Genomic DNA, 26,014 nt, shown 5'->3' on the forward strand with positions numbered 1-26,014 from the left:
CAAGTACAACAAGGTTGTTTTCTTCTACAGCCTTGACTGAAGTGAATCCTGTTCACAACCGAGACAGCAATATCGTTAGCGTAAGGATCTGTGCTTGGAAACAGTCTTTTTCCATGTTTATTCAGAGGTCAGCATGTACTGACCTCCACAGGAACACTACGTGAAATGCAGCAAAATTAGAGGTGAAGCATTTTTTCCTTATAGAATAAGCAGGAAGATGAAGCCAGCTTCAAAAGATGAGCAAAGGCAGCATTCAGACCTGTTTGCCTTTTGAATGTGTGTCCACAACACGAAGGTATCTGAATGCACACAACAAGAACAGGTTTTAATTAAAAGCCACAGCCAAACAGGAAAGCAAGTATTTTAATTCCACGTGAACTCTCAATATTTAATTTTAATTCTTTAAGACAATTCACTTCATTCCAGAAGGGGACAAAACCACTGCCTGCGTCCCACAGGGAAATTGCTCAAAAACAAGGAGCAGCCCAGGCAAGTTATCCACCCCTCTGTCAACAGAGCCACTCTGGCACCCAAGCCCCCTCCAGCCCAGATTCCTCCTCTGCAGGCCAGCGTCTCATAAAATATAATTCTTCTGAGTCATTCCAGCGCCTCAGAATTTCCTGTTCCCACTGAACAGGGACACGGCCTAACGGATGTTGTGAAAATTCAAGAAGGTAGCCTGGCTCCACTCATCTTGGGCCTAAACCCACTGCAGAAGTCACTGCTCCAAATCCACACATTGGTAAAGCTTAATTGGACCCATCAGATGTCCAAGGACCACACATTCTTCAAGTTTTGTTTATTAAATGACACTTAAATGGACTTGTGTGCTCAAGACCAGATGCAATGGATATTGGAAACGGCTCCATTTCATTCGAGCATTTGCACTGAATTCCAGAACTACAAGAATTAGCAAAAAAACCCAATTAAAACCAAGTGGCTTTTCTGGGAAAAGTCAAACACCAACAAGATTGCAGCTCCAGACCCCAGTTAGTGCTGTCAGAACAGAAATGTTACGTTAATTACAGAGTTTTTCAACTCAGCTCTGTGAACTACATTTAAAATCTCCGAGAGGTGACTACCGTTCACAAATGGATCTTTGGCATTGCTCCTGGGACATGCAGGGTAACACGGGGCTTTGGCTGCGCTCAGCATTCTGTAGCTGACTGAGAAAAAAAGACACCAGCCATCTGGCAGGGACAACCAGCTTGCCCAGTGACCTGCAGAGGAAGGCTCCCATCTCTCATTACCAGGCACCAGTCCCACAAGCCATCCCAGCGCACTGATACCCTGGGAAGCCTCGACTGCTGGTATCAAGTCCAGCAACACTGAAGGATGTGCAAAGGCACGCTCTCTCCAGTGATGGCTCTACATCCTCCCCTCCCCTCCCATCTTTAGGAGAGGTTTCTAATTAGGATTCAAGCTTATCAAGCAATCTCCCATATAGCCTCCTTTAGAAAGGCATTTAAACTTACATTTAAGAATCTCTAACAGCAGCAAGGTCTGGAAGGAAAAACTAACACTGTGTAGGGTTAAGAAGAGTAAGTGAAGATGAAGTCAGAAATGAAACTCGCTTTTACAGTCTCAAGTAAGTGGAGTTGCCAGCTCCAAGCCAAGCATCCCATTAACATATGGTGTAAATTTTGGGGGTGTCCTATGTAGGGATAGAAGTGGGACTCGATGATCCTTGTGGGTCCCTTCCAATGCAGGTCATTCTGTGATTCGGTAACAGTTTACATAAAGGAATTGCTATCTCCCACCGCCAACATGACATCCAGAGGTGATTTGTTCCAGCTGGAAAAGCTCCTGCTTACTGCACTGACCAAATGGAAAGCTGGTTCTCTGCAACCAATTCATTCAGAAAGCCAGAGCTCCTTTCTTTACCTAATAACCCCAGCACTGGAAACCCAGCTGGCTGCTGGTGGCTTAAAGCCTATCCCAGGTCCATAGGCCCAGACAGAAGAACCAGTAAGAAACTCTGCTCTCAGACCACAAGGCTGACAATATGCTTCTGCTTCCACTCTAAGTGTTCACTGGGTCTAACTTGTTTTAAGCCTCTCCCACCCTCACTGGATGTTCAGCTGGCCAGCTGCATTCAATTATTCTATCTTTCACTGCTCAGGCTCTTGGCCTCCAAATACAAAACCCTCCGGTCACATTCTCATGTTCTTTATGACTTGTACAGCACAAGCCGTGCAGTTTTCCTGGGGATAAATCCTCGAGCTCCATATATCTCGTTACTGAAGGCACGCAAGCGGATTTGAGGCTTGCCTGGAGGCACATGGGAAGCAAGGGCCTTAATATTGGTCAACTATTCCTAAGTTTCTACATTTTTAAATCCATCACTCCAGGACTTTCTAGTAAGCAACACAGTGTTAAAAATCCTTACACATTCTCCTGTGATAGAAGGAGATATAATCCCCTCCCACGTCTCCAACTGTGGGCAGAGCCTTGAAAAAACAACCAGGGAAGTTACTGATGGTGAGATCTGCAGAGAACTCTGGCTTTAATCCTTCTATGGCAGAACTTGATTTTGTATATCAAGAAAGCCTTCACTTTAGGGAATAAATTGAGTATTACTGAAATATCACTCTTCCTGGGAAAAGAGAGAAGGAAAGCTGAGGCTGTGAGCAAAGTCTGCTCTCCTGGCAAGCCTGCTTGTCCGTTTTGTGAGCCAGTTTTGCAAGGCTGGTTCTCCATCCCTGCTTCATGCCAGCCAACTGATTTTTCTGAGTTGGATGGATTTTTCATCTAATTTATATTATATACACCCCAGCAAGCATCCAAATCAAACACTCAGCAGGAAATTCCTACTTGCAAAGGGAACCTGCCTAACTTTTACCAAGATTAAGAGCACATCAACTGCCACACTTGAGTCAAAGCCCTCAAGAGCAGTGGTGGCTGCCCCATCCCTGGAGGGGTTCAAGGCCAGGTTGGATGGGGCTTGCAGCCCCTGATCCAGTGGGAGGTGTCCCTGCCTATGGAAGGGGGTTTGGACTGGATAGGCTTTGAGGCCTCTTCCAACTCAATCTGTTCCATGATTCTAAGACAATCCTAGCACAGACTCCTTACTTGCTGCACGAGGCCCATGAGCACAATAAATACGACTCCCACCTTCCCAGTGCTGCACCCCTCTAAGACAGCTCAGTGAACCCATCTTGCAAAAAAACCACAACGAATCCATCCTGGCACCTGTGACCCAGCTCACACTCACCTACCCCGCTGGGTGTCCTGCAAGGCGTCTTGGCCAGAGGTCCAGCACTACCTGGAAGTTGGTGCCTTCTTCAGGGTTTCTCTTGTAAAGAGCATGGCTAGAAGTACACATGGACTGACTTGCTGCACAATTCATCTTATGAGAAAGGAACCAGGACGACTCTCTTGGATGGTTCTGGTCTTTTAGCATGAACTGTTCAGCCACTCAGAAGTGAGCACTACCAGCTTCGGGACTTCAGGACACTGATTTCCATAAGCTGATATAAGATCTCCCTCTTAACTGACACAAGGAACATTTCCAACCAGAAAATACCCTTAATATTCTCCTTTCAGTAACAGATGAGACCAGATGGGATTCAGAATTGACTTCAATGAAGCCCAGCCTAACAGCAGCAGCAACTTCTGGAAAACTTGAGGCCAAAAGGAGGCGAAATGTGATTTACACTACACAAGGAACATCTGTGTTACTAGTACAAGCACTATCACTTGGCAAATCCTCACAACTCCACATCAGAGCAGTGTAATCCCTTTCGCATTCCTCTTCTGGAAACCACTTTACAGTTCTGACCTGGCTGGCAGGGAGATGCTCCAAGGCTTCATTACCCCAGCTTCCATGGGAGCTACATGGAAAATTACTCTAATTTAAATTAGTTGTCCTTACAAAACCTATGTGCCTACAGCAAATTCCTTGCAGAGGCTTTAAGTCCTCTTGTACATTCTGACAACCTCCGAGCAGCCTATTTACAAATAACAACTAACTGAATCCCAAGCAGAGCATTCCATGCCAAGGCACGTTCCCAGACCACGCGCGGTTTCTTTCCGGCACAACTTCAGGAGACTTGTGACTGACAAGGTCACTAATGAACTCTAATTGAGGACTCAGCAGTCTGAAAAATGCAACAACAGACATGGTAAAAGGGCAAACCACAAACTGTTTTGCTAATGAGTGAGAAGCGCCTAGTCTGATGAGGGCCACTGACTCAAAAATTCTCCTCTTCCATTCTGCATTTTCCTTCATGTTCAAGTTTGGACCCTTTCCCTCGCAGCCCAACACATGGGGGCAGTAACACACAGTCCTGGACACATCCAACAGCCCAGACTGACACCAGGATGCTCTGCTGTTAAAAACCAGCATCAGAGCCTGGCTTTGAGACTAAGAGGGACCCCAGGGAGGGAACAGAGTGTAGTCACCCTTCCCAGCAGAACCTAGGAGGGCAGTGTCAGATTCTCCCTGCGGCAGTTTTGGAAACCTTTTTGCATACAAAGACATTTTGAGGAGGAATGGTTTTCGGCTGAAAGAGAGAACACTGAGATGAGATCTTAAGAGAGAAATATTTTCCTGTGAGGGTCAGAAGGCCCTGGCCCAGGTTACCCAGAGCAGTGGTGGCTGCCCCATCCCTGGAGGGGTTCAAGGCCAGGTTGGATGGGGCTTGGAGCCCCTGATCCAGTGGGAGGTGTCCCTGCCCATGGCAGTGGTGGGACTGGATGAGTTTTGAGATCTTCTCCAACCCAAACCATTCCAAGATTCTATGATCTTCATCTCCTTTTCAATGGATGTTAAGCAAGCACCACAACAGTGGCTCCATTCATCAGTCTGGAGATCAATTCCTATGGAAAAATTATGGAAAGCTGAGCTGCAGACATCAAGTGATAATGGAAAATGAAAAACGTCTACAATTTAAAAACCCTGTGGGGGCTGCTGCTCACTGTCTGCTCCAGTGCTGTAACAAAGCCAGGACTCCAAAACACAGAGGAAGCAGAAGTCAGGTTGCCACCTTTTTATCTCCCTCACAAATTTAACATATCTCATGCTCATCTTGCATTAGAGTCTGACCTTTCCCTTCAAAGAGGTTACTGTCTGAGTAAAGGCACAGGGAACAGAACAGAGACATCAGCTGCAAAGGTTTGGATGAAACTTGCTGGAAAAGGTCAAGAAACTATTTGCCTGAGCCTGGCTTCTGGTGTTTTTGGACTTCTTACAGGTGGCAGTGATACACGGCTCTGGTCTGGCCAGCATAGTCTTCAGTCTGGAGACATCAGGCTGCAAGTGGGCTACAGAAAAGGTCTACAGCCTTCTCAACAACCAAGAAATAGAGACACCTTATAGAAGCCTTCCAGTAGTGAAAGGGGCTACAGGAAAGATGGGGACAGACTTTTTAGAAGGCCTGCTGTGACAGGACAACGGTTAACGACTTAAACTATGGGAGGGCAGATTTAGACTGGCTATAAGGAAGAAATGTTTTCCTGTGAGGGTGAGGAGGCACTGGCCCAGGTTGTCCAGGGAGGTGGTGGAGGTCCCATGCCTGGAAACATTCAAGGTCAGGTTGGATGGGGCTCTGAGCAATCTTATCTGGTTAAAGATGTCCCTGCTCCTGCAGGAGGGTTGGACTGGATGACCTGAAAAGGTCCCTCCCAACCCAAAGCATTCTATGAAACCCTACTGGATTTAACAAATTATTTCATCTCCTCCCCCAACTTGGGACCGCAGTGACTCATGTGGGAGTCACAGCCTCTCCTTCACCAAGTGCTATTCACACTGCTCTGTTTCATGTTACACTGGCAATATGAAAAGAAGCCCAGTGAGCGTGTTGCTGACGGAAAGCATGTAGAGCATGCAGAGCACTAATGAGCACCATCCAAACGCAATTCCAGCATTTAGAGGTAACCAGCAATTTTCTGAGTCATTAAAAGAACCTCATACCAATTACACAGTCAAGCTTACCAACACTACCCAAACAACTCCTTGTTCTGAATGGTCCTTGAAGCTGCTTGAACCCCCAATATTCATTCAGGCCCCCAGATTTCATCAGAAACCCAACTGTGTCACATCAGATCATATCAATGATTTCATTATTGTGTCCTACTTCCAGCAACAGCCACAAGAATGATGCTTTCAGTCACCAAGAGATTTGGCGGCACAGATGTAGCCAATTACTAAATGCTTTCAAGAGAAAAATAATTCCTTCCTGCAGGGAATAATTTCTTTCCTGACCCAGGGAGCTTTCTTACCTGGGCTTACGGAACTAAAAGCAGCATTTAAACAGAGTTTATTAAGTTTCAAAACACTGTGGCTGATTTGACCACAGGTCTCTCCCCAGGTTTGCTAACACAGCTTCAACACCACGTAGGAACAGATCTCCTCACCTCAACTTCTACCTGGTCAGCAGCTGCTCGCCTGCACACAGAGGTGACAAACAGCACAGACACAATTTAAACAATTCAGTTAAGAGGTACTGGTTCAAATGTGCAGAACCATCAAGTTCCTAGGCTCTCCTGGAAAAGGTTTGATGTGATCACGCATGAAATTCAGCCCTGCTACAGAAAAGGGATGTATTTCTTACTAAAGGTAGGAGAAAAGGCACAACTGGAAGGTCTAACAGCCCTATCAGCTCTGTTTCAGCCCCCATATCCTGATTTGCAAAAATTTAGAAGCTTAGGTGAGAAGTAAGGAAGTTGTAGCAAGGTGGGGGATAGGCTCTCCTACCAAATGACAGGCGACAGGATGAGAAGGAATGGCCTTAGGTTGCACCAGGGGAGGTTTAGATTGGATATCAGGAAAAGTTCTTCACCAAAAGGGTTCTCAAGCGCTGCCAAGAGGCTGCTCAGGGAGGTTGTGGAGTCACCATTCCTGAGGGATTTACAAGATGAGCAAAATGAGGTGCCCAGTGTTATGGTTTAGTAGTGGACAGGTACAGTTGGACTCTATGACCTCAAAGGTCTTTTCCAACCCAGCGATTCTATGATTCTAAGCAAGCGATATATTTAATCTGGACAACAGAAAAATTTTACCAGCCGCTCACGCAGTATGTTCTGTATAGAATAACTCCATATTTCAGTGATACTTTAAATTACTCCAGAGTCAGCTGGGCCCCACACTGTCTCCAGGGCGGCCAACATCAGCCAGGCCTGTCACAGCCCAGTTGTGCACCTCAGGATGCGTGACTAAACCCTATCATAGAATCACTAGGTTGGAAAAGACCTCTTAGATCAAGTCCAACTATTCCTTTCTGCCACTAAACCATGTCCTTCAGTACCTCGTCTACCCATCTTTCAAATACCTCCAGGGATGGTGATGAAATCACCTTCCTGGGCAGCCTTTTCCAGTGCCTGATGACCCTTTCTGTGAAAAATTTTTTCACAGAAAAGTAACTAGTAATGAGCGTATGCATCCTTCTTAACTCTGTTTTCTTCATTACCAGTTTATAGACAAAACCCAATTGTTTCCAGGCAAGCAGAAAACGGGTACTGGGGACAAAATGGCTGGCTAGGTACTTTTTTTTGGATCATCACTGAACCACAGGGTACATTATAAATAGATCTGGGTATGCTCCAAAGTGTTCTGTCTCAGTAACATCCCTGAAGCAGGTGCCACCACACCTTCACTGCACCCACCACACAAGCCCTATGTCCAGTTGCAGATGGTCCAAGAGCTCATCAGGAGACACCACACATGTAGAAGAACAGGCGTCAACCTTGCATAAAGTGCTCCACATTGCAGCCTTCAAACTGGTGATGACTTCACCAAGCAAGCTGCTAATGACCCTCCATGGACAGCATGCCTATGCGTACAGTTGTACCTGTTGGCTTGCCCAAAATAAGCACGTAGATTTCTAACATTGTTTGGGCAATCGCTGTGTACTTCCCATCTTGCCCAAAGACAAGGAGAGACACAAACCACCTCATCTCTGAGGTGCTTCAGAAACTGCTTACATACCAGCTCTTCATCACAGCCTGGACTCAGCCATGACTCGGTTACAGCATCCAGTACTCACCAGGTCAATGAGGTCACTGAGATTCTTCTCTATCTGCTGCGGAGGCAGACGCCTCATCAAATCCAAGGCACAATCCAGCTGCTGGTCACTCTGCAGAAAGAAGAGCATCCCTCTGTCACAACGTGTAAAGGTAATACATCACCTTTGCATGCACACACGAACTGTACCACTTGCTGACTCCCCCAGTACAAGAGAGACAGCTCGTGGTTCTGAGCAGTAGTGTGTTTTGTATTCACAGACAGATTTCAGTCAAGTTCAGCACCATTTGATTGTGAATTATTGACTCTGTATTGCAAAAAGTGCTCTAGGCTATGGATTTCAGAGCATAGCTTTACTGGGTGCCATGCAACACCAACTTAACACTGCACTGTTGACTGAGAAGAGTCCAGCCCTTACCTCACCAAAAACTGCTTCCAATGCTTGTGCAAACATTTAACACATTACTTTTCCATGGTGTCTCAAAACAGCCTGGGTTAGTGAACTGCAAGTTCCTCCTCTTAAAGCAATTTTAACACTTCCTTATTTGTATCCTGCCATTCAGCTCAAGATAACCATTACCCAGGACAACTCCTGCTCCAACAGAGCGCTCACTCCCTCCTTCAGCTTTATCAAAGACATACGATGAAACACGCACAGAAAGTATGATCCATTATTTCCTTCCTGTTACAAAACACCACATCAAGCTGCCTGAAGCTGAGAGATCAGGGCCTTCCTATTCCTGTTTTAAGGAATCCCAGCAATGTGCTCCAAAGGGCTGATTGCAGCTGGTAAAACACACAGCTCACACAAGCCCTCTGAAATTTCACCTCAGAATGAAGAAATGCGCAGCAGACATGGTCAAAGGCAGCTGAGGCACAGAACCAGGAGTCTTCAGCTCTCCTTCTCACCAGCAGATGTGAACAGACACCTTCCTGCAAACCCAGCAGGACTCTGCCCAATCACCCCTGCCCAGGTCACAGGGCAGCTGAGGCACCACCAGGCTGCATCCCCTGCTGCTTCCTCTCCCTTGCCCTTTGCCATTTCCCGCCACCCATACACAACCAGCTTTGGTTTTATTTCTCCCTCCTGTGTGCTGCCCAGCTCCAAAAGTTTTAGTTCAGAAAGGCTTCAAAACAAAAGCAGATCAAGTATCACAAGACTTGAGAAGAAGCGCACAGGTCAGGGAGAAACAGGAAGCAGAGTCTCCTGCAGTGAAGTTTGCCCAAGCCATGAGGAAGGGAGGGAGCTCTGCTATACAGACAGCAACTATGAAAGCTGTTCTTAAAGGTCCTATCTGTTCACTATCAAAAGAGAAAGATTTTACAGCCAGCAAGTCAGACAGCCCAGTCTGGGGAGATTACATATTCATTTCTCATCAAGTTGAGCTTATAGGACAGAAATCTAAGCAAAATATTCCACCTTTACAGACAGTCGGGTACCAACTCCCATCTATCTGCAAGTCTCATGAAGATCCGAGATTTCAACCCAAAAAGCACAATGCACTGACACCAAGAACAGGAGTTTATGTTATCTCAGAGTGCCTACAGGAGAGCTGGGGAGGGGCTCTTGATCAGGGAGTGCAGGGATAGGATGAGGGGGAATGGTTTTCAGCTGAAAGAGGGGAGATCGAAATGAGATCATAGGGAGAAATGTTTTCCTGTGAGGGCAGGGAGGCCCTGGCCCAGGTTGCCCAGAGCAGGGGTGGCTGCCCCATCCCCCGAGGTGTTCAAGGCCAGGTTGGATGAGGCTTAGAGCCCCTGATCCAGTGGGAGGTGTCCCTGCCCATGGCAGGAGGTTGGAACTGGATGGGCTTTGAGGTCCCTTCCAACCCAACCCAAACCGTTCCATGATTCCATTATTTTTCTGGTATTGAAGAGGTAAAAGCAAGGCTGAGCAGCAGAACTTTCTCATTTTCTTGTAGAGCATGGAAATGACTACCTGGCTTGCCAACAGATGTCGTAAAGCACTGAAATAAAAGGCAGGTTCTGCTGTACTGCTGTCCCTAAATTTATACAACTGCTTTAATCCAGTATAAATCCATGCCAAAAGGCAACCAAGCACACAGACCACACAGCAAAGTGGCACCCTGTGGTACGGGGAGACCTCCGGAATGTCCTGTTTCAGACCCAATGGGTAACCCACCGGTATCCTTTGTTACTGGTTCTTTCCCTGCAGATGAAGTGAGGTTTTACAAACTAAGTCTGTGGTCAAATGCATCCTTTGGTTCCAGACCTCTGCCCCTGCTGGAGTGCCCTGAGGAGCTGTAGGTGTTTACATACAAAGAGATAACAATCAAGTCCAAGATGCTGAAACCTCCCTCCACTGTTAACTTCACCAGTCCTGGACTTCCATCCACTCAATTCTCTTGTAAAATTGCACAGTGAAGGCATGATTTCCTAACAGGCCTCCAGACAAAACACTGCTTATAGACTCGTTGCCTTTGGACACAGAGAGGCTTATCAAGCCCTGCTCCCTGTGAAGGTGGTCAGCCAGACTGTCTCCCAAGCTCTTTGAGGCTGCAGGGCTTAATGAACTCAGTGTTTACTTGATATGAGGCCGGTTTCCACCATTCCTGTTTCATCCCACACAGAGCTCCTACGGAGGAGTAAGGAGTTCAGACAGAAATTCTAAATGAAGTTTTATTACAGCTCGAGTCACTGAAGGATTTAGAGATCACAGGAGTCTCAAAGACTGAAAATATTAGCCTACATGAAAGCCGCTTAATAAGTTTCCTCTAAAGCTGTTTGGCTATCTAGAATCTCTGCTTAATCATCCACTGTAGCATTCCCATGATACCCCCACAAGGAAAATGTTATGAATCTGTCTACAGGAGCAGTGATGTTTGTTCAGCTTCCTCTGCCTGCATTGCTCTTCCCTCCACTCTTCTGTCATACTCAACTTCTTTCCAGAAGGGAAACCCTCTCTAAACTACACAGGTCTCTGCTCATCCAGGTGCTTGGGGCTGAGGATCAAATCAGAACAAACAGCACTGCAAAAACAGCAGTTATACAAGTGTGCAGTTGCACTGAGGCACAGTTTTGTACCATAATTCTTTTCATGCTGTAATCAGGATTGTTGAAAGGCCATGTATGGGCAGATGTCACCCAGTCCTGAACACGAACATCTAGGAAGTTGCACAGTTACACAAAAATTAAGCCAGGCAAAGCGCTGAACTTCCTTTCAACTCCCACTCGTCATGTCTCCTAGACCACACAGCTCCTCAGGGTGAGGGGACAGGGCTCCGCAACAGCCAGCACTGGATGAGGCTCCTGCCAGGACTCTGTGTGCTGGCAACATCAACAAGAGCTGACCAGAGAGGATAAAAACCTGCAGGCAAATGAGCTGCTACTCCTGCAGCTGCTAGAGCTCACGGCAGCCGAACGCTTTGTCAGCCCGAGTGATGAACACACCTCACCTGTGCTGTATTTTTAACCAGAACCAAACAAATCAGGTTGTTGGAAGCTAAGACCTGTACCCAAAGCCTTTCAGCCTCCAGTGTCACTGGCAGCACTGGTGACCTCCACAGCACTGTGCTAGATTTATCTTTTAAGGCGCCAGCACTCTGAAGAGCTATTACCCACAAGTGTTTTGTGTTTCTTTTTAAACATTATTATCTTTACACACGTATTTCACTACAGACACAAATCCACAGCCTTTGCTCACCAGCTCTGACAACTCCCTGTTCCAGTTACCCGAGACTTAACCCATGTGCTGGGCTGTAAGCGGGTTCACACGAACCTGCCACTCTACCCAAAGGATAAATCACTGCACTGGAAAGGAGGGAAAAGACTTCATTTAGAGGTCCCAGCCTTACAGTCCACATGAATTCACTTCCAATAGACCTGCAGATGCTATTCCTTGGTCTTTCCCACTTTATCCTGACAGCTCCTGCTCATTTGACTGTGTTATTGCTGAGCACAGAGTTCACCAGCCTCTTCACACAGAGAACCAGGCTGGTTTCACTCCTGTGTTGTATTTCTGTATCAAACCCTTCTGAGCCAACTCCTGAGCCAGAGACACCAGCAGAGGTGGTTCAGTGCTGCAGCCACAGCTGCTCCCTAACGCCTTTCCTGGGAAATAACCTACTCGGGCTAAAAAACTTTTCCTATCTCTACTCCAGGCATGACTGCGCTACTGATCCTCTTTCCCAGCTGTGATGCCACCAGAGAAGGACTGTGTGACCTAAAAGTGACTTCAGTGGTTGGTATTAAAGTAAAAGCCCCCTCACCCCCATATGCGGTAACAGCACTCATGATTTGGCCAACAGTGCCCTAAAACACTGTGGTTGCTGGGCTCTACAGCTGCATGTGACAGGGAAAGCAAAGATCTGTGCACTGCTCCATGTACATGTTTTGCTCAAGATCAGCATCCAAGTTACCCAAACTTCAAGCATCATGTGGCATCTCAATTTTAAGACAACAGCAATAAGAAAAACCTGAAGGGACACCGGAAACAGAACATTTTCTTAACTTGCACAATCTGAAGGCACCACCCATCCAACCCCTCTGGTCACTGACCAGTTCACAATCAAAATATCTCTAAATTAATCCAGGCCCAGGAGTACACAACCAGCTGAAGACATTTTTTATTTCCTTCCTTTTCTGTTACAGACATCCCCCAGACCATAAATCACATTGTTTCCTGCCAGGTCTCAAACTGGAATGTCTGACTAACACCGCAGCTTCGTGGTACTTGACACTAAATGTTTTTAATTGAAACAGATACACAGCTTCCCCTCCTGCCTGGCATTTTAATCCCTGCCAACTTCCAGAGCTCAAAAGGCAGAAGATTCCCTTTTCAAACAACACAATAGGATAATGTTACTGCTCAAAGCATAGCCAAGGGTTGAATTATTGTACCCTCTGTGTAATAAAAAGCACAGTAGTAGGTTAAGTCGCAGGATTCCCTTCTCAGCTGTCAGCATCCACTTTGTAGGATATTAGATGGGAAGGGGGATAACTCTATGATCCATGAGTCCCAGACAAGTTCTGCACTCATGGTTCCATCAGCTGTGCACACTCTTTGCAATCTGTTTTTATATATAGTTTTTCCCTTGGCTATTAACCCTCTTCTGGAAGATCCTGTCCAAAGTCATTTATAAATCACAGCTCCCTGACAGCGAGGGTTCTCTGGGATAAACAGCCACCGCACACTGACACATACAGGACCTGAAGATATGCCACACTGGGGACAGTCATAAAAGAATAGGTAAAAAATTATTAAAAGGACACAAAACCAATGCAGAGCATTCTCCTTCTCTTGAACTGCTTCTGGCTTTGTTTTCTCTAGTTCAGAGGGGATCCAGTGGTTTTTGTTATCTCTGACACTTTGGACCATGTTGTGTGTTTGGTAACATGTTCAGCTGGATCTGCTGAGGACAGACCAACTCCTGCAAGTGCTCATTCCATGAATTACAGGTGAGAAGGATGAAAGACCAAAATAAAAGCAAGATGTAATGGATCCAAAGATCTCAGCAGAGACTGCTGCACTCAACCTCCTGCAGCTCCCCTGAACTGGCTTTACTTACGGCGGTGGTACAAGTGACATCACAGCTTGCGTCAGCAAATCTTCACTGATGTTCTCCTACAGAACATTCATCTTTTTTATTCTACTCTGCTCTTAGAACAATGGTGCAGCAGCACCAATCCGAAATAATGGCTGAGAATACTTCATGGCTTGTTTTTTACCTTCAGCTCTTGGCAATGCACCTGCATGCCTGTCAAAGCCAGAAGCCCACCCTAAACCTGATAAGCACTGATCAGCTCTTGTCCTGCATCAGCTCAGCAACGTAACACACGTTGACCTCAGGCCAACCAGGCTCAAGAAGAGGGGTCTCTCCTTGAGAGAGGTTCTACAGGGAAGAATAACTTGTATGTCTGCTCCAAAGCCTCACGCCAGGTGCTAAAATAGTCTACGGGAAGGAGAGCAAATGAGACAGCTTAAGTTTCATTGCCACCAGCATGTTAATGACACCGGATACTTCTCACCATTTCAGGCTGACAGGGCAAGTCCTAGATAGCTTAAAGGAGCAGCAATGGTCTTCTAGGAGCAGCTACCAGAGAGATCTCCTCCTCCATTTAAGCTCAGTAAGCACCTCAGAGCTTGCTGTCAGTGTTGTCAAACCCTTGTCTTGCCCTTCCTTTCAGGCAGATGCCTCCAGGCACCATTTCAGCCATGTGTATGACTTTGCTTCGCCACTCACAGCTCCACACCAGGCACGTGTTGTTCACAGGACATGACAAACACCCAGGCTCAGCTCTAGGAACAATTACCCAGGGATTATAACACACCAAAAGCATTTCCATCCAGTTCCTAAACAACTCGCCGCCATTTCCATAGCTTTATTAAGAAGCTCAAACCTATGGAACAAACTATTCTCTATCTACTGAGAAAAACCTAACAACCCCTGACAGTGCAGTGAAGGCAACCGGACTGTGATCCACGATGTGCTTCAGTAGGTAGCATGCAGCATCTCCTGGCACACGCCCTGCAGCAAGTTTACCTCCATATAGCTGTGTCTGACAAGACACATTTCAGTTCCTGTTGGTACATCCACAGAGGGATAGAGAATGCAACAAATAAAGTGAGGCTTGCTCAGCACCTCCTCCTCAGCAAGGTGGGAGCTACATATATCTACTCTGAAATCTCATTTAACACCTATGACTGGACTTCATACCAAGTCCAGCACAAGTCTGTCACCTCTCCAGCAAACAGAGCCAGCATGTACAGACAAAGGAATGAAAAGGAGAGTAACCCAGGCCATCCATCCCAACCTTTGCCACCACCACTAGTGATTTCTGCACCAGAGTTTGTCTTCTTGGTAACAGAAACAACGTTTTAGTTACTAAACTCATCATTGGACATGAAAAAGTAATTTACTGCCTTTCATCTGGTGCCAAGAATTTCTGTAAAGCATAAAGTTTGCAAGAAGTCATTTCCCCATTAATCACAGCATTAAGTGGATGTGCAATCCATTTGCCCCGCATGGAAGAGTGACATGTGGACAGCAGGACAACAGCGACACCAGAAAGCTGCACAGATTACAAAACAACATCAATAACTTTTAATAAGCGGAATTAAAGTCACTGGCGTTGACTGTTGAGCTGCCCACCTACTTCAATTAACATGAAGAGACTCAATTAGGTTATTGCACAACAGGATTTTTTTCCCATTTTAAGTCTGAATTTAACCAAAATAGGATTTTCTTTTTCAGATGAATGTATAGATAGGAAATGTTAGCTAAACAAAAATCACAGCATTTTGGAATGGATTGGTTTGGAAGAGACCTGCCATGGGCAGGGACATCTCCCACTGGATCAGGTTGACTCCAAGCCCCATCCAACCTGGCCTCAAACACCTCCAGGGAAGAGGCAGCCAACACTTCTCTGGGCTGCTCACAAAGAATCTCAATCTCTCCTCTTTCAGCTTCAAAATGTTCCCCCTCGTCCCGTCCCTGCACTCCCTGATCAAGAGCCCCCCGCCATCTTCCTTGTAGGCCTTGTGACAGCACTGAAACAGGAGAACTTGTCCCGATTTCTCACACATATCATAAGGAAGGTTCCAACATCTGCCTGCCAGCTTCCCTGTCAGAACAAATGTTGGCTTGGGCACAAAGATGTGTGTATCCCTAAGCAACTTTGCCCACACTGGAATACTTCAGCATTAGTAAATGCATCAAGTAACTTGGGATGCTCCTCAGTATCTCCTCACAACACAGCTCACTGTGCTGCAAAGATTTTCCATAGGTTGCCCAACACTTTGCCATGCACTAAGGTGGCGTGCATACAAAGCAAGCTCACTTTCCAAAAACCTCCTGCTACCACTGGCTCCCTCGCTTCAAACAAAACATTGTTGCTGGAGCAGTTCTACTGGTGTCCACAGCCCTGCAACAGGATATCATCCACAGGATCTTCTTCCTGGACCATAGGCCCTCTTGGAAAGACTCCTGTTACCTCCACAAGATCTGTTTGTACAGCTCTTGGCTCCAACCCTGCAGACATACCCCAATTCACTGATTCACACCCTCTCACTCCACCTTCCCACTTCATTACTTCATTCTCTCTCTGCAAACCTACTACTAACCAGCTAACCAGGTTAGTTCAGGCTTGGAAATAAGCTACTACAGGAGGTCGGGGTTGGTTCACAATCCTGATGACCTGTTTTCACAGCCACATTGCCACTGTTTCCATACAGCTATTGCTGTAGAAGCGCCCCAGTCTCTGGAGAAGGAGCGGCTTCATTTCCACAGGGGTCAGGTTTTTTGTTTCAACTGAAACTATAATTATGATAAACGCAATCACTCTCGAGATCCAATACTGCCACTTGTCATCCTGAACACCCACAAACACACCGTTTGTGATGCCTTCCTTTAACCCTGCTAATGCTGGATGATCGTTTCAAAACGCTCTTTTACCCCATGTGCTGCTTCCTCACATTTGAATCAGCCTGAAAGCATCAGAAGAGAAACTGCACAGTTCAGAGAGAAACTTTTTCTTGCAGAAACAGCCACATTTGGCAAGTTGGTCCTGGCCAGACGGATCCAGGTTCTCCTTCCAGTCAAATCCAACCTAGTTTTTCTCATATTAGAAGTTACTTACATCAAAAACCTTTGAGAAAAGGCATGTGATGAGCACTACAGGGAGACTTCTACTGTATGTCCAAGGTGACACCACCCACAGTCATGCTTCCAGTAAGCATCTCACACACCCATTTACCCTCACAAGCTCAGGATAACACTCTACACCAGCTTTCTGGGGAGCCCCGGCACCTCGGCTCAGCTGCCACTGTTGGAAATTCCAGTGATATTTTTAATGTCTTAAAAAAAAAAATCTCAGGATTATAATCCAGACAGGAGACTCATGAGATGGGTCCCAGTTAATGATTCTCTTTTGTAACTGTAGTGGTAGGGGATTAAAATTTGTTCAGCTGTATGGTTAGAGAACAGCACAATTTATTAGCATGCCTTTTGAATGAGTTGCTGGACAGTTAATTAAATTAAGAAATTCCAAGACAGCGGCTTAGAGATGCTGCTGACAACTGGGAGGAGACGACCGATGGGTGAACTCAAGGTAATTTTTGGGGTGTCTGGTGGTTGGTACCCCTAAAGACCCCTTGAAGCATGCACAGAAGATGCAAGGAATTACTTTGCATTATAATTTCAAGTAAATATGCGATTCCATGTATCATTATGTACAGCTTCAGGTAACATTACATTTAAATGAAGGTGACTAAACCCATGGTTTGCGCTTGATCCAAGGAAAAAAGCCTCCAAGCACCTAGGATTTGCACAAACCGGAATCAACAGCATCTCTCCCAGTGATGCAGTTATTGGCTCGTTGCACACTGGGTAACAGATCCCTATTTTGGACTACACCACTGCGCTCCCGGCTGGACGCACAAACTCAGCACTTTCCAGGATCCTGAGGAGCAGCAGCCAGGGCTGTAAATTCACAGGATGCCTCTGGCAAGCGATGGGATGCCTGGCAAGACAGAGGAGAGTCAGAGATGTTATCTAATTAGCCTTCATCCCCGAGTGCTCTCCAATTGCCTAAAAGGTCACACAAGTAGGTTAATATGCCTCTCTCCTGTGCTCAGCAGGACAAGTAGTGCTGACCACAGCCTCCACAGTCCAGCTTCATCTGAGGGACTTGGTGGTAAGGAGTTCAAAGTCTTAAACAAGGAAGCGTATGGGTTTCCTACCTATAAGCTGTAAGAATATCACATCTCCACCTAACAAGTTATTTGTGCGCCCCAGAATCGCTCCCCTTGCCACAATTCCCAGACTTCTCTATTTCAGCCTTTTCAATGCTCTCCTTGCCACTTCTGAACATCTGACCCACGCATAAGACAAACCAGCAGACAGCACGCAATCCAACAACACAGACAACTTGTCACCAAGTAACAGAGACAGTTCAGCAGGAGCAGCTCTACACAACACGCATGTGTGCAGGTTTCAATCCACACCAGACTTCTCCTCAATTCAAGCCAAAGTTAATACTCATTCCATTTTGCCAGTCTCCCCTTTCCCAACCTCCGAAACAGATCTGCCTGTCCCAAAGGCTATGGGAAAGCTGCGTTGAACCATCCAGTGGAGCACTGTCACCTGGAGCCCAGGATCCAATTCTGGAATCCACAGCACAGGAAGGACAAGGAGCTGTTGGAGCAAGTCCAGTGGAGGCCACAGAGACAGTTCAAGGGCTAGAGCACCTCCCATCCGTGGACAGTCTGGAAGAATTGGGGTTGTTCAAGCCTGGAGAAGAGAAAGCTGCAAGGAGACCTTAGAGCAGCTTCCGGTCCTGAAAGGGGCTCCAGGAAAGCTGTGGAGGAGCTCTTGATCAGGGAGTGCAGGCATAGGACAACGGGGAACGAATTTAAGCTGAAAGAGGGGAGATTGAGATGAGATCTTGAGGAGAAATGATTTGTTGTGAGGGTGGGGAGGCCCTGGCCCAGGTTGCCCAGAGCAGGGGTGGCTGCCCCATCCCTGGAGATGTTCAAGGCCAGGTTGGATGGGGCTTGGAGTCCCTGCCCATGGCAGGGGTGGGACTGGATGGGCTTTGAGGTCTCTTCTGACCCAAACCATCTCCTGATTCTAATCCTGAGCCAAGATCACGCCTGTTCTTGGTGTTACACCCGAAACTCCTCAGGTTTGCATGGTGACAGCGAATAAATACAGCTATCGACTGCTGCGGTCAGCACAACACGGCTGATATTTTACCTCATTCCTCCATTTCATGGCTCTCTCTTTGAATTAACTCACCCAAAGGCCCATCTCTTGTTTCTCGAGCCATCTCAAATGTCAAGCACAGGCTCTCAGCCAGCCACCTTCGCTACCAGCAAGCTTTTTTTAAAATCTTGATCTTCACAGCAAAAATACCCAGGGAAGGCAGGTAACAGGGCATCGCTTCCCAGCTCAGCTCTCTGGCTAAGAAAAGAAAAAGTATCACCTGAAGAAACACAAACAAAGCTCTTTCAGAGGAAAGAGTATTTTATTTCTGATGGCTTTAGGCAACCGCCAAGCTTCTGTCTTCAGTGCAGTCTCAACCTTTTTTCCTTCTGCACAAAACCCTCTTACTCAAGCGCTCTTTTCAGTCTTGTTTCAGCTGATGCTGCTAAAATGGTTCAATACTGGGTTCTGCTTTCACCCAGGCTGGTAACCCTCCCACTTTGCAACAAGGACGTGATTGAAATTCCAACTTAATGCACCAGGAAAGAACTCAGCTCCACTTTCTGTAACAAAAAGACACAGAGGACATCCTCCTTATGGGCAGGGAAGCAGCATCAGCAAGGACAGACTCTGCGGCACACTGCAAACGCTGGAGTAACATCTCATGGGTTTAACGTGAGTCAGTTCTCCTGAGCCAGCCCCACACTGACAAATAACACAGGTTGTGTTGAGAAACTATAAGTCAGCCAGGTTTGATCTGCACATAGAAGAAATAAAGTTGGTAATTTTTTGAGAAGGGCAGACAGAGAAGTCAAGTGCATGCAAATACATATTGTAATCCTCCAGCCCAATCTGGAAGCAGCAGCACAAAGAGGACGAGCTCAGAGCCCACTGCACATTGTCCTTCTAAGCCCAAGAGGAGGACAGCAGAGGGAAGGAACAGCAACAGGTAATACACAAAAATGTATCTTGCTGATTGATGCCAAGGCTCAGGCCACCACTCCGAGAAATACAGCACAAGATACTGTCTAAAGCAACTCAAGTAAAGAAAAATAAAAGCCTATTTTGGGCACAGGGAAGAAACAGATCCTGTTTTCGATTCCTCACTCACAACCTCGCGGTATCAAAGAACCCAGGAAAGGAGAGGGTCACCACTACATTGACACTGGCCAGACAGCCCCTGTTCTGGAAAATTACAGCCTTTTAACTAGGAAAAATGCAAAGCAGCTTCCTCAAGTACACTGCCTTTTCTCCCCAGAACAAATCCTCTCAGCTCGGCTGTTTGGGATATGCCTTTAAAACTCGATCAACTAGCCTTTTACCCTCATGTCTCCAAGGAAGTTCCAAAAGCAAATGTCTCCTTTACTACACATGCAAGGACTGACTTCCCGAGACAATCCGTTTGGGAGCACCCATCCCCATCCTGCTTCAGGACACAAGACAACACAAGTGAATTTTGGCCCCTTGATTGCATCCCGCTGACGGGAAGCCAGCATTATCAGCTCGAGCAAGACACAGCAGCTCAGAGCTCTCCCAGCACACTGCCAGTTTCAGGTACCACTCTTAGGCATCCACTCTCAGTGCATGCTCACTTCTCACACTGTGTCAACACAAACCCCTCATTCATGGACCACAGGTTGTTTAAAAAAGCATTACACAAAAGATGAAAAAAAACCATGGCCAGGCACTTCCACTGCACTGCCCTGAATTCCTGTCTTTACGTTCAACTTAGATAAGGTTTTTAATTAACGCAATCCATCAGCAAACAAACCTGGAGCTACAACCCAGCTGGAGAGAGGAGGAAACCCAGAAAAGGCGCCTGTGATTCTGATGTTTTCGCTGCTTCTGCACCCCACACAAGTTCCATCCAGAAAGGAAATTCAAATCTGAAGTCTCCTGTCTTTAAGTGAAATTTTTTCTCACCCTTCTTCCTGGAAATGGCAAGGGATTTTGTTTCCCTGCCCATGGCAGGGCGTTAGAACTGGATGATCTTTAAGGTCCCCTCTGACTCAAACCATTCCATGACTCTAGGATTAGTAAAAACTGAAGCACACACACGCTTTGGACCTTGGGCATGAAGGAGGGAGACAAAGATTTCGTTGAGGCCTTTTTTAAATCTTCAGTACTTCTAGTATATATCAATGGAAAAGGGGTAAAGTAAGATGCACAGTGGCTGAATGAGAACATGAATAAACCCTCGACACTGAATCACAAAAACATGGAATGGTTTGGGTTGGAAGGGATCTCAAAGACCATTGGTTTAACTCCCCTGCCATGGGCAGGGGCACATCCCATTGGATCAGGGGCTCCAAGCCCCATCCAACCTGGCCTTGAACATCTCCAGGGATGGGGCAGCCACCCCTGCTCTGGGCAACCTGGGCTACAGCCTCCCCACCCTCACAACAAATCATTTCTCCTCAAGATCTCATCTCAATCTCCCCTCTTTCAGCTGAAAACTGTTCCCCTTTGTCCTATCTCTGCACTCCTGGATCAAGAGCCCCTTCCAGCTATCCTAGAGCCCCTTTCAGCTCTGGAAGGCTGCCTTAATGTCTCCTCACAGCCTTCTTTGAGCATCTCCCACTTGCAATCATGTCCTTTGGAAAAAAAAATATCCATAAGCTTCCCGCTGTACTGAAGTGGGGTCAGAAGGCAGGCTTGGCCTGAGCAAAATTGGGCCAACCCCTTGGTGCGGGCCCCATTCAGGCTGTCTCATCTCCCCGGGGCAATCGCTGGCTCCTCAGCAGACGCAGAAACACATTCAGGTTTCTTTCACTTGGAGGTGGTGCTGGGGAAACCCCAGCGAAACAGAGCAGCTCTCCAGGATTTCCCTTAGCAGAGTAAGTAGCTGCTTGGACTTGACTGAATGTCCCTCCGAAGCAGGAGGACAAGCACTGGCACCAGCACTCCCCATCCAGGTCCTGAGGAGCACCCACCCACCCACAGCCCAGCCAGAGGAGCCCACAGCACCAGGGAGCACCACACAATCACATGCCACCCCCACATCACCCAGCCATCCATGGCATCGGGACACAGCGAACAGAGAGCAGGGCTGACTCTGTCGGAGCGTCAGCAACATCTCCCTCCCAAAGGTTTCTCGACTCAACGACAGGAATAAGGACTAAACACAGTGGTTTAGAATTGCTGAACTGCACTTTCACTTTGTTTTACCCCCAGATGCAGACAGGTAAGATCTCAGCATGTGTATTTACTGTAAGAGGAAATCCTGTCTGATCAGCTTCAGCCCGAGAACACTTTTCCCTGCTAAGAGAGCGGAAGATTAAGCATCACTGCAATGGCAGAATTCCCCATTCCAAAGACATCCTCCAACTTGATTACTTTGGGAATTTGCCTTCTAAGATAACATTTAGCTAAGCTCATACACTCAGCTAATAAAACCTGGACTCTACAAACCAGCTCGAGTCAGCATTTCTCAAAGGCCCAAGCTGCAAGGGCCTTGCTGGGGGCACCGACACCTGTGCAGAGCTCTCAGGTAGGGTTTCAATAGGGACACGGCCAGATCAGAAGACAGGGCTCAGCATTCCAGCAGCTGGGAAAGCAGTCCCTTTAGCTGTTTGGCTTCACAGATCACTTAATGTGGGTTTGGTAGCAGCTGCACAAACCCCAGTTATTTATCACGCAGCAACATGCTTGCCCAAGCCAACAGCCCCTGCCGTGGTTATCAGTTACTTGACAGCACAGGAGGTCCAGGCACGAGCCTCAGCACCACATCGCCCATCCCTGCCTGCACCTCTGTGGTTTTCAGCTGCCTCACACATTCTAAAGTGATGCACACAGCCAGCTCTACACCACAGGTGAATTTATGGTTTATTACATCACAAATGCTGCTAATATTGTCTGGTTTATTTCCTGAAGACTTGCACAGCAGAAATACCTGCTAACATGGCCAGGACAGTTCACGTAACCTGGAAAGGAAGACTTATTTTCACAGAGTAACTGGATCCCATCTGTTCATAACCCACAACTCCAAAAACTGAGCAGATTTGCACTCTCCAGTCCTGCTTTGCCCCGAGCAGTGCACTGGCTTTATTTTTAGCACAAGAGACAGCATCCACTCAGGCAGCTTAAGCTTCATGCACTGCCCTGCCCTGTGTCACCAAGCAGCTGACTGAAACGCAGACACATTCTGAACTGGCATAGGCTCCCCAGGAGCAGCACAGGGCTGAGGTGGTGAAGGGGAGACCAAGGCTCCCATCTGTCTGCTCAACATGGGTATTGGCAACCCCAAGGTTCAAGAAGGCATTGGACCCAAACCCAATTTCCTGCTGTTCCTCCAACAGGAGGGGCACCACAACATCTCAGACCTCCTTGCCACTATTTCATTGCCATACCCACCAAAATGAAGGATCCTGGAAGTTCTCCAAACACGGTGTTTGCACTTATATTGAAACTGGATGCCGCAACTGCATTGTCCACATAGCTTTAAGATAACTGTAAGAGTCAGTGAAGCTTTAAACATCACCACAGATCATTTGTCTTCCACAAACAAGATCCGTGATTCACCTCACACACTCCTGGCCTGAGGTGAACCATGCCTAAGTGGTCAGGCTCTTTGGGTCTCTTCAGATGCAGGCACAGCCACCAAGATACAGGAACAGCAGAGTGGCTGCCACACGTTCAGCCCTGCACTCCACTCACCATCGGAGACCAGCACAGAGCACTGAAGCCCTGGCAGCAGCCGCCCACGGCACTGGGGGAGTCTCCATTCCTGGAGAAGTTCAGAAAACACGTGGCTGTGGCACTTGGGTACCTGGTTTAGCAGGCATGGTGAGGTCAGCCTGATAGTCAGACTGGATATGCTTAGAGGGCTTTTCCAACCTCTATGATTTTATGATCGTGCTGGAAGGTCTGACTGAACTTCTGCACCCAGCAATCTCCATGACTCTCCAAACAAAGAAGAGCAGGAGACAGCATAAGTTTGTAACAGCCAGGAAATTTCCAAAGGATTTGTGCTCTGCCTTCCCCAAACCACAGGTACAACACATTTAAACCGTGACGGGAGTCTTCTCACATCGTGCTTTCATAGCCCCTTGAAAGAAGCTGGCATCGCCATCGTTACCCTACATGGAGCCTACTTTTTTTCCTCAAATTCTTTTCCTCTGAGAACTTTCGCCACAGAAGAAGTTAGGATAGTTTGTCAGAATGCTGACTGCAAATTCTACAGCTGGGTCTCATACACACAGATCCCAGTATCTCAAATAAGACACAAAGCTGAAATACCATGCTCCCTCTGCACTCAGAAGTCAGGTACAACATCTCCTTTGTTCAAACAAGAGCGAAGGAGCAGAGCCTTGATTGTAACTGCTCTTCACCTTTCACCAGGCACTAAAGGCAAGGGCCTGCATTATACAGGCAGCAGGACGACCCTAATCTTCAGCTCTGAAAGAAAAACATCAGGTGCTGTCTTTGAATTCCTTCCAGCAGGAAGTAAAAAGGGATTGCACTCGTTTGCTGAACCAGTCTTTATTGTTGCACAGCCAGGCATAGGGTTGTTCTTTTTCAAATCTATATACATCTGAACATTCTTAAACTGTCACGCTGGAAAACCTGAATCCCAGACTTTCAAATATGGGAAGCATCTTGGCAATTCCAGAGAACCGGTTACATCCACGGGGGTTGCCCTGCCTTAAGCAGACTTTGCAGAAGCAGCTGGCAGAGCTGGGAGGAGACCAGTGCCTGGGACAGTTCCCATTCTCATTGCCTCATCTGTTAGAGTCGATGCAATCTGTCCCAGTTGCACACAGTACCAAAATGAAATGGGTATGGTTTGTACCCTGGGCTGATCTGTTCAGCAAACACCCAACGAGATGGAGTTTACCGCACATGAGAGAAGCCCCCAGAGGCTCTGCTCTGAAAAAGGGAAAGCTCTCACCCCTGTGGAAGAGCAACAACACCACCTGCTCCGACTGTAGCAGCTTTCCTGGGATCCTGCACGTTGTTCTGGATCTTAGCGTACCTTAACGAGCAAGCCACGTTCCCGAGGCAATGCCACACGCCCACGAACCGCAGCCGCCCAGGCCCCGGTCTGTCACAAACGCCGCTTCGTTCCCTCACTCGCTCTGCTCGCGCCCCACCGAGAAGCGCCGCTCCCCAGCCAAGGCGGAAGCGCTCCCCCCACACACACCGCCCCGGCCACCCGGCTCAGAAACCGGGAAGTAAACAGACAAACCGAGTCCTAGGCCGAGCCCCGCCCCGGGCCCCAGGCCGAGCTCCCCCCGGGCCGAGCCTCCCCCCGGAACAGACCCCGTCCAGCCCTCCGGGGCCCCAGACCGAGGCTCCCCTACCCGGGCCCCGCCAATCCTCTGATCGAGCTATTCCCCGTCCCTCCCGGAGCCCCGGGCCGAGTTCCCCCTGAGCACCGGGCCAAGGGGCCTCCGGAGCCCCCCGAGCTCACCAGGCCGCCCCTCGCCCCTCTGCGCTGGCAGCCACGCTCGACTCCCCCGCCTCCCCGGTTCCCCCGAATCCCTCCCGCCCCGCCGCCCGCTCCGCACCGACCGAGGCGGGCGGCGGCGAGGGCCGCCCCGGCGCTCACCATGTCGGCTCGGCGAGGCTGCGCTGGGCGGTCAAACGGCGGCGGCGCCTCCCGGTCGGTCCGGTCTCCCCCGAGGCCGCGGCGCTTCCGCTTCCGCCGCCGCGGCGCGAGGTGAACATCCGGGTCAGCGCCTCGCGCCCCGCCCCGCCCCCCCCGCCGCCGCCCCGCCAATCAGCGTGCGCCTCGCCGGCCATTGCCAAGTATGGAGCGCGGCGCGCGAGCGGGGCGGGGAGGGGCGCGAGGGCGGAACCATTCCCGCCGCCCCGCGGGGGGGTGGAGGGAGCAAGAGGGAAGGAATTCTGAGAGAGCACCGCCCGCGGGGCCGGGCTCAGTCCCGCCTCGCTCCATCGCGGGGCCTGCGGGCACGGGCGGCGTCCCCCGAGCGCAAAAGTGGGATTCGCAGGCACCTGAGAGCCCGCAGCGCGTCTTCAGGAAAGCCTTCGACACAGCTTCTCACGGCATCCTGCTTAGGAAACTGTCACCTCTGGCCTGGCCGGGCGCACACTCTCCTGGGTGGAAAACTGGTTGGCTGGAGGGCCCAGAGAGTGGTGGGAAATGGAGTTAACTCCAGCTGGAAGCCAGTGACAAGTGGTGTCCCCAGGGCTCAGTGCTGGGTCCAGCCCTGTTCAATGTCTTCATCAATGACCTGGATGAAGGCATCGAGGGCACCCTTAGCAAGTTTGCGGACGACACTAAGCTGGGTGGAAGTGTCGATCTGCTGGAGGGCAGGGAGGCTCTGCAAAGGGATCTGAACAGGCTGGACCGCTGGGCTGAGTCCAATGGCATGAGGTTTAACAAGGCCAAATGCCGGGTCCTGCACTTGGGGCACAACAACCC

At 48.3% G+C, this 26,014-nt stretch overlaps 2 protein-coding genes across 3 annotated transcripts in view; one reads left to right on the forward strand and one right to left on the reverse strand.

The window, feature by feature from the left end:
* Nucleotides 1-25,329, reverse strand: part of CAPZB (capping actin protein of muscle Z-line subunit beta) — a 70,971-nt gene extending 45,642 nt beyond the window's left edge. For both annotated transcript variants that reach the window (XM_069874462.1, XM_069874460.1), the window contains exons 1-2: nt 25,178-25,329; nt 7,986-8,075 (exon numbers count right to left, since the gene is read on the reverse strand). In XM_069874462.1, coding sequence (XP_069730563.1) covers nt 7,986-8,075; nt 25,178-25,180 — 93 coding nt within the window. In that variant the 5' untranslated portion in view covers nt 25,181-25,329. The remainder of the gene's footprint in view (nt 1-7,985; nt 8,076-25,177) is intronic.
* The window catches only part of MICOS10 (mitochondrial contact site and cristae organizing system subunit 10), a 285,369-nt gene that overhangs the window by 234,175 nt on the left and 25,180 nt on the right, over nt 1-26,014 (forward strand). The gene's annotated exons all lie outside the window — the stretch shown is intronic.

The sequence above is a fragment of the Phaenicophaeus curvirostris genome, chromosome 22, assembly GCF_032191515.1.
Source record: "Phaenicophaeus curvirostris isolate KB17595 chromosome 22, BPBGC_Pcur_1.0, whole genome shotgun sequence".
Classification (NCBI taxonomy): Eukaryota; Metazoa; Chordata; class Aves; order Cuculiformes; family Cuculidae; genus Phaenicophaeus; species Phaenicophaeus curvirostris.